Source organism: Natator depressus, chromosome 20 (assembly GCF_965152275.1).
Source record: "Natator depressus isolate rNatDep1 chromosome 20, rNatDep2.hap1, whole genome shotgun sequence".
NCBI lineage: Eukaryota > Metazoa > Chordata > Testudines > Cheloniidae > Natator > Natator depressus.
Window position 1 is genome coordinate 24,009,046 of NC_134253.1, and position 17,212 is coordinate 24,026,257.

Sequence of the window (17,212 nt, forward strand, 5' to 3'; positions counted from 1 at the left end):
GGATTTGCAATGCCCTTCTCTACTCAGAGAGGTATCTGCACATGTGGCCTCTGGGAGGATCTGGAATTTGATCGATTCCACAGCTGTTTCAAAGGAGCGGACGGGGTTTTTAAATCATACTCGGATAGTTTATACAAATTCCTGATGGGGGGAAAAATCTTAAATCCAGAGGAACGTCTGCCAAAGTGAAGGTGAGTCCAAAATCAAGAGCCGATGGGAAGGCCAGAGGAACTGGCAGGGAAGGACCGGACACCCACTGGCTCCATTTTGAAAACGTCGGGGTACCGGGAAAGGTTTTCCCCTACCCTTTCCTTTTGGGTTGCAAAGCGTGAAAAGCGCAGCGTGCCGTGAAAGAGGAGGGCCGAGGGGTCTGGCCCGAGAAGATGCCGTGCGAGAGACCAGCACAAGCCGAGGAGGGCCGAGAGCGCCGGGGAGCAAGAGGGCTGGGGAGAGGAGCGCGTGGAAGTGGCAGAGATCGGGAGCGGAGCGAGCGTAACACTGGTGGGGAGAGCGGCAGCCCTCCGGCACTCTGCCCGTCTGTGATAAATCGCAGCGTTCTCTAAATATTTGCAGCGTCCGCCCCAGTTGCCCCCAAGGTGGAAAAAATGACTCCATCCTTTCTTAATACCAACAGGCTGACATCAGGGTCCCCAGTGGGCAGCGATTGGCCGGGCTGGCCGGCCAATGGGAAGGGCTCCCCCTCGGACATGCGGAGGGGGAAGAGCCGGAGAGCAAAGAGTTTTAAAAAGTTGCAGGGAAAGCGAGGAAGAGGCAGAGGCTCACAGGGCACCGAGCAGGGCTCCCATCTCCAGCGAGGCCGGAGGCGACAGAGGCAGGATGTCCACCGCACACTTCAACCGGGGACCGGCCTACGGGCTGTCAGCGGAGGTCAAGAACAAGGTAAGGGGGGGGGATCGCCCCCAAAACGCCAGGGTGGCTCAGGATGGGGGCCAGTGGCAGCTTGGGATGTGGGACCACGCTTTGTGGGACAATACTACCTTGACGGATGGGCCCGGCTGCTCCCAAGGACGAGCCATCCTCAGGCTTCAGGGCTGATGCTGATCACTGGCTGGGGGTCAGGAAGGAGTTGGTTCTCGGTGGGAGAGGGTCGCAGAGCTAGGGGTTTTGTGACGGTGGAACACCTTGGAAAGGGCCGGTGGTGGATGGGTCCATTAGTATGACCCAGGGTGGCAGGGATGGGGCGGCACCGTGCTGGATGGGCCCATGGGTCTGATCTCATAACTCGTACAATCCCAGCCAGAAGATTCTCTCTGCCCCGATAGCTCAGCTGCCCTGGGAAGGCTGGATAATGGGGAAAGACCAAACTGACCCTTCCTGAGCGTCCCCATCTACGCACTCGCCGCCCAGCTGAATCAGCAACCATGGCTTAGAGCAGGGAGCAAAGGAACCAAGATCTGGTGGGCTGCTGGGGGAACAGGATTTAAGGAGCACCCCTCACCAAGCCCCCCAAAGCAAACAAAGCGGCCTTCAGCAGCTGGGCAGAACAGGGGCTTAGCCCAGGGAGCGTGACCTAAAGGGTTACAGGCGGGCAGGGGAGGGCGTTGGGTGTGCCCCCCGTGGGCTGGGAGAGCCCTATTGTAGAAGAGTCTCGAAAATAGCTGGGCGGAGGGGAAGCAGGGAAATGGCCCAGAAGGAGCCAGGAGGGTGTGTTTGTACAGTGCCTTGCACAGTGGGGTCCCAGACCATGACTGGGGTTCCTTGGTGCTACCATAATACACCTAATAAATAAAGTACCACGCCTAGCACAGTGGGGCCCCAGGCCACGGCTGGGGCTCCTGGGTGCTACCGTAATACACCTAATAAACATGAATGACGACAGGGTAGCAGGACAGGTGTGGAACGCAGCGCTGCCCCTCAAGCCTGGCAAAGGGCTGAACTGGGGTGGGGGGTGTGTGGCAGAGATCAGGGCTACGGTGCCACCGCCAGGGCTAGCCAGACCTGGAGACAATCCTCCCCACCTCGTCCCCACCCCCCCTCTGACAGGGTGCCCAAAGCAGATTGTGGGAGCAGCCCTCTTCTCTGCATTGGGGGGAACCTGCCTTATTCCAAGCTGGATTCCCCCCCCCCCGGCAAACTGCTCAGGCTTCCACGCCCCCTTTGGAGCCTGATGTCCCTGGGTGGGGGGGGAGACACACCAGAGCCCCACTTGCTCCCAACACGCCCCTGCAAAAGCACTAGGCATTTACCGTGGTGGAGGGGAGAGCCAGGGATTCCCCCCAACTATCCATCCCCAGGCTCAGCGCTCTTCCCTCCAACTTTCCCTGTGGTGTGTGGGGGCATTAGTCCAGGCTGAACAGCGCAGGGCTGAGACATGAGACCCCCACCCCCACTGACCAGACACAGGCCCCTGCTGGCCAGCACACAGCAGTGGCCTGGGTCCTATTCTCGGCTCTGCCACGGGCCTGCTGGGTGAGTTTGGGCAAGTCACTTTGCCCTCCTGTGCCTCAGTTTCCCCACCTGTACAGTGGGGACAATGCTCGTGCGCTCCTTGGTAAACACAGTGACGGCTACAGTGGAAAGTGCTAGGCGAGAGCCAGAGAAGATGATTAAAGCATGCCCCCCCACCCCGGCCTATGGCGTCTAGAGAGGGGAGCTGTCTCTGCCCCCAGCCAGGACTGGGGGCCCAGGGTTCTCCATCCCTTGGGATACAGATGGTACCTAAATCCCTCCAGCCCCACAGCCCCTCTGGCTTGAGCTACAGCCCTCCCAAGAGCCCCATCCCCTCTGGCCTAGGAATGGCAGCCCCCAGCTCCCTAGATCCCACCCCCCTCTTTCCTGCCCACCTCCCACTCTGGCTACCTTCCTCCCCACATGCCTGAGAAAGAGTGACCACATCTCCCCTCCCCCAGCTCGAGATGCTGGCCCCACCTGCCCTCCCCAGTTGTAGAGCTCACTATGGCTTTGCCCCTCTGGCCTCACAGCCTTGTCCCTGAGCTCTCCCTGCTGCTGGTGTGAGAGCCTTCTCCTTTGCAGCTTCAGCTGCAATCTCCCTGCGCCCCTCTGCCTCGCTGGCTCCCTGGCCCTTTTCAGGACTCAGCTGGGAATATCTCCCCCGCCAGCCCCTCACTCAGGAACATCTCCCCCAGCCCCGGCCCCTTGCTCAGGAACATGTACCCCACCACCCCACTCCCGCCGCCCCAGTCAGGATTCAGCCAGGACGTAGCTGGTATGAGACACGAGACTGATACAGCCAAGTGCTGCTCCAGCTCAGGGAGTGGGGTCTAGTGGTTAAAGCAGGGGACTGGGAGTCAGGACTTCTGGGTTCTAGTCCCAGATCTCACACTGACTCCCCTCTATGGCCTTTTCCTCTCTGTGTCTCAGTTTCCCTGTCTGTAAAATGGGAGTAATGGCTTTTATGCTGAAGTGCTGCGTGTGATCCTAATCCAGTAGGGTCCCCAGATCAGGACAGGAAAGCACTAGGTGGAGCGGGGGGGCAGAGGGCTGCCCAGATACCAGGATGAGGGGTGTAGGATACCTGAGGCCTAACTAGCTTAGAGCATGTGTTATTTCCTACTGGAGCCAAGAGGAAGTGCTGGGGGCTCCTCTCCCTTTGCTTCGATGACACTGGGGAGCCGGGTGAGGGTGAGGGGACCTGGGACGTCACCCCGAAACTGTCACCACTCCCCAGTATTATACATTCCCAGAAAGCTTTTTACCCCAAAGGAGCCCAGTGCACTTTGGGGGCCTCCTACACACACAGCACCGCCAAAACGCAGCCACCTCTGAGGTGGGGAGCAGCCAACAACCACGGAGAGGGAAAGTCAGGCCTCAGGTCCCCGCAGCAAACCCCGGGCTGCAGAGGTAGTGCCAGGGGACGCTTCCACTCACCCCAGCCATTAAGTGAAAGGACCCACCCACCCCAATCTCCGTCTTGCAGGAACTCCGAACGGCAGGGGAGGTCGGCCTCGGCCACCTGCTGCTCCCCCAAATTAACATGGATCTGCACCCCTCCCCCACCAGGGGGGCCTCCCCTGTGAAGGGGGGGACATTCTGTAACAATGCTGGGGGACCCGGGCTCCCTGGTCTCAGGCCCTGGCCCTACTCCTGAGGGGCTCCCTGGACCCGGCATTCAGGGTTTCAGGGTCACCTCCTGGTTTCCTGCCGCTCGGCTCTTCCACCCGTGAGACGAGGCAGGGCTCCCCCGGCCCCATCCCCAGTTCTCTGCGTCCCTCACACCCCCAGGGGACGCAGATGCATCATGGGAAGGAAAATCTTTCCTGGGTGCTGAAAACAGCTCTAGAGCTGGGCTCCTTTGGGTGCTCTGGGGGCTCCCGGCTGGGGCCCAGCAAGGGTTAAACACATACACCTCCCCACATCCCACTACTAACCGCTACTGCTGATCAGTGACCCCCACGTGTCCGGGGTGGGTGGTCACCCTGCTTTGATGCTCTGCTCCCCTCAGGGGCCCCCCTTGCCCCAGATCCAGAGCTGGGGGGCAGGGCTAGCCCCCCCAGCGTCCATGGTCAGTGATTACAAGCCAGCCAGAACCCCCAGCCCTTGTCTAGGGCTCCCCCTGCTTTGAATTCTTCGGCTACCTTTCTGGCCAGCCTGCTCTGTGCACGGCGGCCCGGCGGCATGCTGGCCATATATGGTTGGCTTTGGGGATTCTTCGCAGCCAGGCCCAGGAGCGGGCGGCTCTATATAAGGCATGGTTTGCTTTATAAAGCCGCCGGGGTGCAGGCAGCAGGCTGTCTGCGCTGAGAGGTCCCAGGTGGGGGAGACACCCCAGGCCTTAGAGATGGAGACACCGCCCCCCCTCCCCCCCAGCTGCTTGCTCGTGCCAGCTGTCAGAGCCGGACGAGGGGGATCAGTCCTGGGCAGCCGAGACCCCTCCCAGGACATGGGCCTGGGATCCCCCACTATCCCCCCCAGATTGCATCCGCCCTGCGATGGAGACAAAATCAACCAGCCGTCCTGGGGGAGCAGGGAGGGTGCTCCGGGCCAGGCCCAGCCGGCACCGGTGGCGAACCCAGAGTGACCCCAGTCCTTGTCCCTCTCAGGCGCTCCCCTGGGTGGGAACACCTCAAGACACTCGGGGGGGGGGGGAGAGGGGCCAATGCCCCAGGCCCTTCTCTGGCTGCTCCCTCTGTCCTCCGCACCCTCCCGCCAGACAGTGGAACCTGCTTGTTGGTACCCCCCAGGGAGGAGTGGGGGTGGGTCAGCTGGCTCAGCAGAGGGGCCATGGGGCCACAGAGCTGGAACTGAGCTCTGGGAGGGACTCAGTTTCCTTCCCATGGTGCAGAGGGGAGGAGGGCCCTGGTTTGGAACAGTACCAATTCCCAAGCAGGCTGTGCATGGCTGGCCGGAGGTAATGGCCGATCAGGGATCAACAGCCCTCGGGAAGGTGAAAGGGGCCTATTCCTTCCATCCAAGGAGGGGAGCAGGGCCTAGGAGTTAGAGCGGGGGGAGGGCGGGGCCTGGGAGCCAGGACTCCTGGGTTCTATCCCCAGCCCTGGGAGGGGAGGCTGCAGCTGGGATCATTTGAGTTATACCAGGTCCCAGCTACCTGCCCTGCAGGGCGCCCAGGGAGGAGGCAGGTGGGTCAGGAGGCTGCTGGGGAGGCAGAAGAGCAGGGGACTGGCATGACTGGCTGGGCATGCAGGGACTTCCTACAGCAGCTGGCATCGCAGCCAGGCTGGCAAGGGGCAGTAGGTGTTCCCAGCGATGGAACTCCTGCTTCGAGGCCTCAGGGGAAAGGAGTTTTGCTGGATCTCAGCCCGGCGGCCAGTGGGAGAGGGAGGTCCCATCCCAGAAACCACCGCTGGAGCTGACACTAACTGGGCCCCTTGCTGCCATCCCAGCAAAGAGATCGAGGCCTGAACTCTCTCTGTCCTCCCTCCCCACCAGGGTGCCGGCAGGGTGAGCTGAGTTAGACCCATTTTATACATAGGGAAACTGAGTCACAGGGAGCCAAAGTAATTTCTTCCCCAAGGCTATACAGAGTCTGTGCTGAAAGTAGAACCCAGAATCCTGACTCCTGGCCCCCTCCCCCAACCACTAAATCCCAGTCTTTCCCTGGAGCTGGGAACAGAACCCAGGAGTTCTGGCGACCCCCTCCACTCTAACCACTAGACCCTGCTCCCCTCCCAGGGCTGGGGCTAGAACCCAGGAGTCCTGGCTCCCGCTCGCCCCTGCTCCCTCCCAGAGCTGAGGAAGGAACCCAGCTGACTCCCAGTTCCCCACCCCCCGGCCCTCCCGCCCTCTTCTAAGCACTAGCCCCAGTGACAATCCCTCCTCCCAAAAGTGTCACCCAAGCCCGCAACTGCTACAGCAACCAATGGGGGACACATACAAGGGGGGCAAGAATACCATGAATGCTGCCCCCTCCCCCCCAAAAATCATTAACTGTGCACCTGCAGGTTTGTTATTGCAGGGCTGCGGGCCCGCTTGTGGGCAGGGGCTTTGTGCAGATTGGCTTGTTAGGGGAGGGTCAGCGGCCAGGTTGGGGGGTGCAGGTCGGTTTGTCAGGGTAGGGTCGGCGGCCAGGTTGGGGGGTGCGGGTCGGTTTGTCAGGGGAGGGTCGGCGGCCAGGTTGGGGGGTGCGGGTCGGTTTGTCAGGGGAGGGTCGGCGGCCAGGTTGGGGGGTGCGGGTCGGTTTGTCAGGGGAGGGTCGGCGGCCAGGTTGAGGGGTGCGGGTCGGTTTGTCAGGGTAGGGTCGGCGGCCAGGTTGAGGGGTGCGGGTCGGTTTGTCAGGGGAGGGTCGGCGGCCAGGTTGAGGGGTGCGGGTCGGTTTGTCAGGGGAGGGTCGGCGGCCAGGTTGAGGGGTGCGGGTCGGTTTGTCAGGGGAGGGTCGGCGGCCAGGTTGGGGGGTGCGGGTCGGTTTGTCAGGGGAGGGTCGGCGGCCAGGTTGGGGGCTGCGGGTCGGTTTGTCAGGGGAGGGTCGGCGGCCAGGTTGAGGGGTGCGGGTCGGTTTGTTAGGGGAGGGTCGGCGGCCAGGTTGAGGGGTGCGGGTCGGTTTGTTAGGGGAGGGTCGGCGGCCAGGTTGGGGGGTGCGGGTCGGTTTCTTAGGGGAGGGTCGGCGGCCAGGTTGAGGGGTGCGGGTCGGTTTGTTAGGGGAGGGTCGGCGGCCAGGTTGAGGGGTGCGGGTCGGTTTGTTAGGGGAGGGTCGGCGGCCAGGTTGGGGGGTGCGGGTCGGTTTGTTAGGGGAGGGTCGGCGGCCAGGTTGAGGGCTGCGGGTCGGTTTGTTAGGGTAGGGTCGGCGGCCAGGTTGAGGGGTGCGGGTCGGTTTGTTAGGGGAGGGTCGGCGGCCAGGTTGGGGGGTGCGGGTCGGTTTGTCAGGGGATGGTCGGCGGCCAGGTTGGGGGCTGCGGGTCGGTTTGTCAGGGGAGGGTCGGCGGCCAGGTTGAGGGGTGCGGGTCGGTTTGTTAGGGGAGGGTCGGCGGCCAGGTTGGGGGGTGCAGGTCGGTTTGTTAGGGTAGGGTCGGCGGCCAGGTTGAGGGCTGCAGGTCGGTTTGTTAGGGTAGGGTCGGCGGCCAGGTTGGATAGGCGATTGCAGGGAGGTTTGCTAGGGTGAGGTTGCTGGACGTCGTGCTGGAGGCAGTTCTCTCCCCTTCCCAGGGGGGCATGGTTGGTGCGGTGGGATCACTCCAGAGGTGCTGGTGTGGGCTCCACACTCTCGGGATGCTGGGAATGCAGTGTTTAGGGCCAGCACAGGGGCACCCCAGCCTGCAGAAATCCTCACGAGGGGAAGAGGGGAGTTTTATCCTCATGGCCCTTTCAGAGCTTGACCTCAGAGCCAACTGGGGCAAAATTTAACACCCACTGTCCCTAGGAACTGGGCTAAGACCCACCAAACTCATTTCATAGAGGCCTCTGATCAGCCACTGACTGCAGACGACTCTGTCACTAGCCCCCCCAGCTGGATCAGAACCAGCTCAGTAACAAAGCTGCATGCTCCATTCCCTGCCCCCGTGGGCCAGTCAGCGGCCTGCCCTGGGGCTGGATGGGAGCTGGCACCCCCTATAGGGGAAAAGCCCCATGTCCCACTCCCCAGGTCTCTGAGCCAGCCAGTCCCCCAACCTGGGAGCAGATCAGGGAAAGGCCCCCTCCGTGTCCCATTCCCTGCCCCCGCCACCCTGGGGCTGGGTTGAGCTGGCGCCCCCTAGAGCTCAAAGGCCCCGTGCTCCATTCCTGAGCCAGCCACGCCCCTGGAACTGGCCTTCTGATCATAACCCTGCGATTAATTGAAGCCTAGGTCCCATCTGGGTCCCCAGAGAGGGGAGACGAGCAAATTCCTCGTGCATGGAGCTCAGCATCACCTCAGCACTGCCCCGGCCATAGCCCAGCTAGCTCCATGGGCCACGGCCAGGGTTCTGCCTTCTCTCACACTCTGAAATATCCCCTCCAGCACCTCGGCCAGGGATAAATCCATGAGGATCTGGGACAGGCATGGCCCCATTTTTCTCCCAAGTTTGGTGAATTCTTCCTGCAGGGGCTGCTGCCTGTTTGGGTTGGCAGACGGCCCTGGCACGGGTGGGCTGGAGCGAGGAGACAGGCCGGGCCCTAGGAATGTGAGCGCTCACTGGGGCGGGGGGAGGAATACTGTCACAGCACCCTGTACGGGCCAGCCTGGGCTCTGGCAGGTGCCGACTCCTGGAACATGCTATTTCCCAGCAGCCCCTGCCCAGGCTGGCTTGTCCATTAGACGCAAGGGACTGGTCAGCCTCAGGGCTGGAACCTTCTGCTGGGCTCACACCGCGGTGGGCAGGGCCCGGGAGCCAGGAACGGCTGCCACTGCCCCAGCTGTATGCCCACTGGCTCCACACCACACAGAGTGGGATTATCCCAGCATTCCCACCCCCTCTCGGGCAACCGCCTCCCTTTTTGCCTCAGTTTCCCCATCCACACAGTGGGCAACGTGCTTCTCTGCTGGCCAGGGTCAGGTCGGTATGAACAGGACCCAGGTCTGCGCAGGGTAAGGCGGGGAGTTTGGAAGCTGTCTGCTGTGAGAGCTGGCAGGACGCAGAAGGACTGAGATACCCAGGAAATCAAAACGGACAGGCTGCCTGGCTGGGACCTTTGGGCAGTGCCCTGCCTTATGGCTCCTGTACACCAGTGGAATAAGGGCGGTCCTACTCTAATACAGCTTTGCATCTCAAAGCACATTAGAGACACATGCCCCCTCCTTCCTCAGGGAGAGGCTATGCTCCATTGGGCCAACTTTAAACAGGGAGGGTTCAACCTGGAAAAGAGGGTCCGTGGAGGTGGGGCTAAAGCCTCTGATGCCGAGGGTGGAGTGATCAGGCTTTTTATGCTGCCGGTTAACTAGAGCAGGTATTTTTCAACCAAATACAAGGAACAACTTCCCTGCCCTGTTAGCTCCCACAGGTGGACCTCAGCAAAGGGGACGGACGAGGCTGGGCCCGATCCGATGTGCAGGCAGGCGATGGGGGAAATCACAATCCCAGTGTTCACGGCTAATGGGCAGGGTTCAGGAGGGGATTTGGGCCACCATGTGCAGCACTGCCCAAGAGGCAAGACGCAGGCTGAGGCTTGCGTCCATCCCCCAAGGGGGCGCTGGCATTGGGCACGATGGAGAAGCAGCAGCAGCCCTGGGGGGCCATGGGCCAAGGTGGTACAGAAAATCTGAGTGAGGGATGGGAAACAAAACACACGAGAAGTGAAATGATTCATCAGATGTCTTGACTCCTAATCCCCTCCCCGCCCCACCCCACCCAACACAACCACTAGACCCCACTCCTCTCCCAGAGATGGGGATAGAACCCGGGCGTCCAGCTCCCAGCCCCTCTTGCTCTAACCCCTAGACCCCACTCCCCCCCAGAGATGGGGATAGAACCCAGGACTCCTGACTCCAGGCCCACCCCCTGCTCTATCAGACCCCAGCCCCACCCAGAGCTGGGGTTGGAACCCAGGAGTCCTGACTGGTTCAGGTTCTGATTTACTAGGCCTCCAACTGGACCTCTGCTAACAGCCCTTCTCAAAGGTTGCTGGAAAAGCAGTTCCAGGCCCTCCAGCCACTGTCCCCCCATTCAGCTCTAGGGCTCCGGTTCCGACCTGAGCCTGGTGCAGCAGGGATGATCGCCATTTGGTGACATGAGTTGCCCAGGTCTCAGCAACCCAGGAGGCCACCCCCCAAAGAGACACTTATCACTGGCACTAATTTGGCTCCTATCAGTCAGTTTCACCATACACGAGGCGGGCACTCACTCCGGACCGGGCTCAGCCAGGGACTGGTGAGCCCTCACGTGAATGCTTCCTAATTGCAGGCAGGCAGGGCAGGGGTTCTGCACACTGTCCCCCGCAGACCCCAGCCAGGGGAGCGCTAATGACCACACAGCTGGCAGGACGGTGACTTTGCAGCCCCGAAAGCCATAAAACCAGCAGCCTCACCTCCCTGTACTCATGCCGCAAAAAGTGCCAGACCCGGGGGCCTTGAACCCTGGAGCCCTGGGCAAAATGCCAGCAGTGAGCATTACTGTCTGCCTCTTGTTATTTTCTGGATAGGGGGCCAAATATATTCGTGGTGTCACTCTAGAGTCAATGGACTAACACAAGGAAGGAAGAGTTCTTTCCATCAGCGGTGAACCAGCTGCCGCTTTCCACCCCAGAGGTGGCTGCATTTCAGCAGTCAGGGAAGTGCAGTCCCTAGACTCAGGATGCTCCAGAACTCCTGGGGAGTTTCACTGTTATGAGGCCATGCTGAGTCGGGGAGGGGGGGAGGAGGGGGCCACAAAGCACTGGTCGGGAACTCTGTTTCCCTTTGCGAGCCACAGCCCCAGCCTCAACGAATGAATCCCTCTAGCTCCTTTCCTGGCAGCTAGCGTGAGACTTGCCCCAGGGCAGGGACTTTGGCAGAGATGAATCATAAACATGTCAGAGCTGTCTCCTGTCATTCAAGCATGGGATTCCCAGGAGAACAGGATCTAGGAATTTCTGAGGTCATAGGGGGACACTGATGGCTGCTTTGGGGGTGCAGATGGCCCTTAGAAGGAGCACAGGGACTTGGTGCAGAAACACATTTCCAAATAAAGAGGTTTGGCTCTGGAAATCTTTTTTCCCTGGCAGGTTTGGGGCCAGTACAGAAGCCGTGGCAGATGGGCTCCATTTTACAAGAGAAAAGGGTACGGGGGTTACCTAGACCCCATCCACTCAGCCTGGGGCACTTTCTGCCCCTTCAGACGCTGCAATCTGCAGGGCTGGTGTAGAACAGAGCCCAGCTGGTGCTAGTATTTGTATGGCAGTCGCCCCTAGAGGTCCCAGCTGAGATCAGGGCACCGCGCGCCAGGTGCTGCACAGACCCAGGAGCGAGAGTCCCTGCCCCAAAGAGACAAAGATCATCCTCTGCATTTCACAGCTGGGGAACTGAGCCCAGAGAGACACAGTGACTTGCCCCAGGTCACACAGGGAGTCTGTGGCCGGTTCGGTAACCACAAAACTAACCTGCCTCCGGGCAGACCTGCCTCCCCTGTCTGGGCGGGGGATACAGCTGGGTAGTTCCACTGCAGGAGAGCATCCATCCACAGGAAAATTACTTTGTTCTGTTGGCGCTTCCCCTCTTTTGGGGGTGCATATTCCAGGAGATGGGCTCCCAAACTGGGGGCTACTCAATAGCAAATTGGCCAGTTAGCTGGGGCCGACTGCTCATTTCCAGATGCTATTAAAAGCCGCTAAAGTATGTAACTGTCCCCGGAACAACATGGGTCACCAGACTGGACCAGACCGGGGTCCATGTAGCCTAGGAGCCTGTCTCAGCACCAAGGAAGACGCAAGACTTGCACAGATATGGGGTATTCTGCCCCCAAGAGTTAGACATTGGCTTAAGCCTGAGGTTTTATATCCCGTCCAAAGCTATTGGCTACTCTAACTGTGGTTAGTTTGGTTATCCACAGAAACATCCAGTCCTTCTTTGAATCTTGCTAAGTTCTTTCCCTCCTGTGGTATGGAGTTCCGCATGAAGTGAAAAGGATTTCACTTGTTTCTAATTGGCTACCTTCATATGCCTGTCCCCTTGTTCTCGTGCGGTGAGACAGAGAGATCAGAAACTCCATCCCGCTCCCCCTTCTCTAGCCCAGTCATTATCTTATATATTTTTATCGTGTCTTCTCTTATTCACCTCCTCTCTAAGGGAAACAATTCCAATCGTTACAGTCTCTCTTCAAGTGGGAGATCTTTTTTCCCAGGGCCCTGATCATTTTCATCACCCATGTAATTCAACAACATGCTAGCGTTTCTTTCCCGGGAAACCAGTTGCTGGGGTTGCCATGGAGATATCATTCACGAGCCAATGGGATGGGAGATGGGGGGCTCACACGAGGGTGAATGGTCCACAAACTGATCCCTATTAAGCAGATCTGAGATGGTCCCATTCTAGCAAACAAGCTCCCTCTCCCAGCAGCAACAGTGGGTTTAAATAAATACTGGAAGAAGTTTGTGAGAGCCCAAGGGCACAGCGGCAGGACAGTCCAGTGGTTACAGCACTAGCCTGCGGCCTGTTCTGCTAGATGCTCCGTGAGACCATAGGCAAGTCACTTAGCTGCTCTTTGCCTCGGTTTCCGCAGCTGCACAACAGAAATAACAGCACTGCCCTGCCGCCTGGGAGGTTGGGAGGATAAATACATTATAGACTGTGAGGTGCCCTGATGCCCGGGTGATGGGGGCTGGCTAAGCAGGTTCTGAATTCCCTAGCAGTCCCCACACAGGGAAGAAAAGGTTCTTGGCACTGGCAGACCAGGGCAGAACCTGATCCAAGGGCTGGAAGCTGAAGGGGCAGATTTTGCCCGAGGGTGGCGATTAACCATCAGTGCAGCTACCTGGAGGGACCGGGCTGGATTCTCCAGCACTCAGAGCCTTCGAATCAGAGCCGGGTCTTTCTCAGAGAGACTGAAGCTCACCCCCACGGGATGCTGGGAGCACAGGGGAAAGTTCTCCGGCCCGCACTACCCAGGAGGGCCGGGCAGCCCCTTCTGGCCTTGAAATCTACCCTGATACGTAGGAGTATTTGTACCCAAACCAGACTCTGGGTGTTCTCAGGGTCCGCCCCAGGCAGGTGGTGGAGATATTGGCCTGCACTGTGCAGAGGACTGAGATCAGCAATGGGGGACACTTGCTAATGGGCCCAGCAGAATGCCAGGGCAGGGCCCGATGCCAACGGGGGATTGCCTCAAACAAGGCAAGGTCGGCACTGGTGTTACCCGGGTTGCTGCTCACACGGTTCCGCCGTCACCCAGCAGCCTGGCACACTGCAGCTCAGCCATGCCCAATGCCCAATGCCCTCTGGCTCCATTACAGCTGGCCCAGAAGTACGACCCCCAGCGGGAGCAGGAGCTGCGGCTGTGGATCGAGGACATGACGGGGGAGCGCCTTGGAGACAACTTCATGGAGGGGCTGAAGGATGGCGTCATCCTGTGCAAGTGAGGAGCCTTCGGGGGAGAGGGGGCGTCCTGCCCTGCTGGGGGTGGGCGGCTCCCCAGCAACGAGGGGGTGGGCTCCTGGGGACAGTAAGACTTGGGGTGGGAGTGTGGCCCAATTCCAGTCCTATCCCAAGATCTACTCTCCCAGCCCTGTGTCCCCCTCAGCATGGGCTGGCCAAGTCCTTGGATGAGAGAGAGCCCAGGGAAACCCATCTGCCACAGGAAGGGCTCCCAAGTTGGCGGCAGTGCGGGCTGCAGCACTAGGGGGCGCTGTGCTACTGGAGGGTCTGAAGCACGAATGTGCCGTCCCTGCAGATCCCATAGTGTTTCCTGCCTATATGGGGCGTCAGCCCTACCGCCGCGGCCACATTCAACCCGGGGGCATTCTACGGCCCACCACCAGTTTCAGCGGGATGTGGGAGTCCTCTCTTCTGCCCGTAGATTGGCATGGTAGGCCCTGGTTAACAGCTCCTGCGTCCCACCCCAGAGACAGCTGCCTCCCAGTGACGGGTGAAGCCATCGCCGTACCAAACAAAACCCTTCTCCTTTCAGACTCATCAACAAACTCCAGCCTGGCTCTGTGAGGAAGGTGAACGAGTCCACTCAGAACTGGCACCAGGTGAAGGCTCCCTCTGGGCTCTCGATGCCCTGGCCATGGGGCCTGGCTTAGGACCTCCACCAGGGTCACGCTAGACAGTATCCGTGAAGCTAGAGCTAGTCCAGAAGTCAGGAGATTCTTCCCCAGCTCTGTGTTTGGGTCCCAGGCTCCCTAAGCGTGCTGGGAGATGCCCAGGAAAGGTTGGGAGTTGCCCAACGGGGAGATCTTTGTGGACAGGGGAAGGGAAGAAATGGTGGGAGCGATTGGTGGGAGCCCTCACCAGCACATGGACGTGTTAAGCAAAAGCCCCTGTGTTTGGAGGAGAAAGCACAGAGTGTCACATCAGACAACAAGGCAGCAGGGGCCCCTCTGTACTGTGCACAATACTTGGAGTCCTGCATGGGGAGCTGGGCATCTCTGTGGGGCAGGGAGGGGTCAGCAGAGGCTCAGCTGGGACGCTCCATTGGGTTGGAGCCTTTCAGTCCTGCTGTAATACTGCAGGAATCCCGAGAACAGTTGGATGGGGGTGGTTGTCTGGTGCTGGGCTTGGGCGGGGTGGAGCACCCGGGACACACTGGCCACGCTATAACCACCTGCCGTCCCGCCACAGCTCGAGAACATCGGTAACTTCATCAAGGCCATCACCACGTACGGCGTGAAGCCACACGACATTTTCGAAGCCAACGACCTCTTTGAGAGCACAAACTACACCCAGGTGCAGTCCACCCTGATCGCCCTGGCGAGCCAGGTGAGTGTGGCCATGCCAGCGAGGCTATCCAGGCCCCCAGCCCTCCCCCCGCTGGGGGTTCCTGGCACGTCAAAGACACCTGAAGAGACCTTCGGGGATGAGGTGTCGTCCCTTGGCAGAGACGCAGCGTACGGGCCCTACAGGCGACAGGCATCCTTCCAGTCCCCTGCTGTGTGGGCGTTGCAGACATGGCTGCTGATCAGAACCAGCCTCGGCCACTCCCTGCGCTCCACACCAGACCCACTCAGGAATTGGCCCCTGGTTTGCCGATTGCACTCAGCATGAGGGGCCGGAGCCGGCCAGCACTAGCTGGCCTGGAGCGATGGGTGGGACTGACACAGCCCCCCGCCCCCCCAGATGCACAGATTAATGCTTGAAGTCCTCTCTCTCCCAATCCCATGGGGAAGGGCTCCTCCTCTTACCCACCCACCATGGCTCACAACACCAGCCTTGGCTCTGAATCTAATCCGTGCCTGGTAACACGGGAGCTAGAGACGGGGGGACCGCGCGTGGAGGAAGATGGCGGCTGGGCTCCCCACTCCAGGCTGGGCCGTGGGTTTCTGCGGTGGGGGGCAGGCGCAGGGAGATTTACCCCTCCAGCCATCGCCACCTGAACCCTGTTTGCTCTTCCCCCCCAACCCCACACAGGCCAAGACAAAAGGCAACAAAGTGAACATGGGTGTCAAATACGCCGAGAAGCATCAGCGCCGCTTCCAGCCCGAGAAGCTGAAAGAAGGACGGAACGTTATCGGGCTGCAGGTCTGTGGCTCCCCCTACCACGTGCCCCCTTGGCAGCCCCAGGAGCTCAGAGATCTGGTCCTAGCACCATCCCAGGGCCCAGAGGAAACAAACCAACCAGCCCCAGGGGGGCCAGCTCGTAGTCCCACTGATGCTGCTGAGACAGCCTCTGGTGTTACTCTGCCATCTTGAGCAGCTGCCGAGCCGCTGACATGTGGGCAGGACCCAGCCAGACAGAGGAGTGGGAAAGCCACCCCAGCCCATATCAGGAGGCGCCCACTTGAGCCATCAGGCCCTTTTCTGCCACCTTAGCTGGGGCTTCTCTAACATGCAACAGCCCCATTTTGTGCGACACCAGAGATTTCCCCGTCGGAGCAGAAAGCAGAAACCTTGTGAGCTCCAGGCAGAGTTTCACGACGACTGGGCAGGAGACACCTGGGGCAATGGCCGCTCCCAATCTGCAGCAAAGTGTGGGAGCCGGCAATTCCTTCTTCCACCTCCCGGGGTGGCTGGGGACTCCCACTCCCCTCAGGCGACAGCTCTCTGGGCGTCATGGTGCCAACCCCTGTGGCAAAGCCTCATGCCAAGAGCAGAGGCGCGCTCTGTGCAGAGATGGGGTCCCGCACACAGCCAGCACTAATCCACGCACTCGGTTTCACTCTGCTTCTCCTTCCAGATGGGCACCAACAAGTTTGCCAGCCAGCAGGGCATGACGGCGTACGGCACCCGCCGGCATCTCTATGACCCCAAACTGGGCACAGACCAGCCCCTGGATCAGGCCACCATCAGTCTACAAATGGGCACCAACAAGGGAGCAAGCCAGGTAAGAGAGACGCAAGCCAAGGAGCAGGCGTGGGAGCGAGGAAGGGGAGTTAGAAGCGTGGGGCTCCCCCACGAGCCCAGCCTGCTGCCATTCCCAGTGGGGGAGAATTAGCGTCTGGAGAGGAAAGCCTCCAGGTGCCACTTCCTGGTGTTCTTGAGCCTTCACACCTGCACAGCGCCTCCCTTCCTGTCCAACTAACCCCGCTCCTCTCCCTGCAGGCGGGCATGACGGCCCCAGGGACCAAGCGGCAGATCTTCGAGCCCATGCTGGGCATGGAACACTGCGACAGCCTCAACGTCTCCCTGCAGATGGGCAGCAACAAGGGCGCCTCACAGCAGGGCATGACTGTGTACGGGCTGCCGCGCCAGGTCTACGACCCCAAATACTGCCTCCAGCCCAACTACCCCATGGTCGGCGAGGACGAGTACAACCACAGCCAACACAACTTCTACAACTCCGAGTGAGGGGCCAGGCCGGGGCGAGGCCGAGGCCTGGACTGAACAGAGAGACATGCAACCAGGGCGCGAGAAGAAACTTTTTTTTTTTTTTTTTTAAAAAGCAAGTGATTACTTTAAAAAGAGGAATAAGAGGAAATCCTGACTGCTCCCCCCAACGCTAACCAGCTCACAGAGGGTCCCCCAATCCAGCTCCCCCAACCCTCGAAACAAAATCCAGCCCCAGTCAGATTCCCCCCTTTATTTAAGTTGTTCTTAAAATGTATGATCTAGCACTTGACAATGCAGTGACATAAAGCAAGCCAAGTTAAATCAGGAGTAGTTGGGGTGGGGGGGAAAGGTAGATGTAGACATGAAAAGCCATAAACATTAGTGCTTTTTCACCATTAGCACCAGCGTCTCGGCTCTGAAACACTCACACCCTTTCCCCCGCCCAACCTGGGCACTGAAGTGCCCTAG

General features: G+C 59.9%; 1 protein-coding gene across 1 annotated transcript; it reads left to right on the forward strand.

Moving 5' to 3' along the window:
- Positions 1-744: 744 nt before the first annotated feature.
- On the forward strand, positions 745-16,856 carry CNN1 (calponin 1). Its single transcript, XM_074935289.1, has 7 exons — positions 745-900; positions 13,270-13,391; positions 13,944-14,010; positions 14,600-14,737; positions 15,386-15,496; positions 16,152-16,298; positions 16,517-16,856. The coding sequence occupies exons 1-7, from the start codon at positions 838-840 to the stop codon at positions 16,760-16,762; spliced, it is 894 nt and encodes a 297-aa protein (XP_074791390.1). The 5' UTR covers positions 745-837; the 3' UTR covers positions 16,763-16,856.
- Positions 16,857-17,212: the final 356 nt, after the last annotated feature.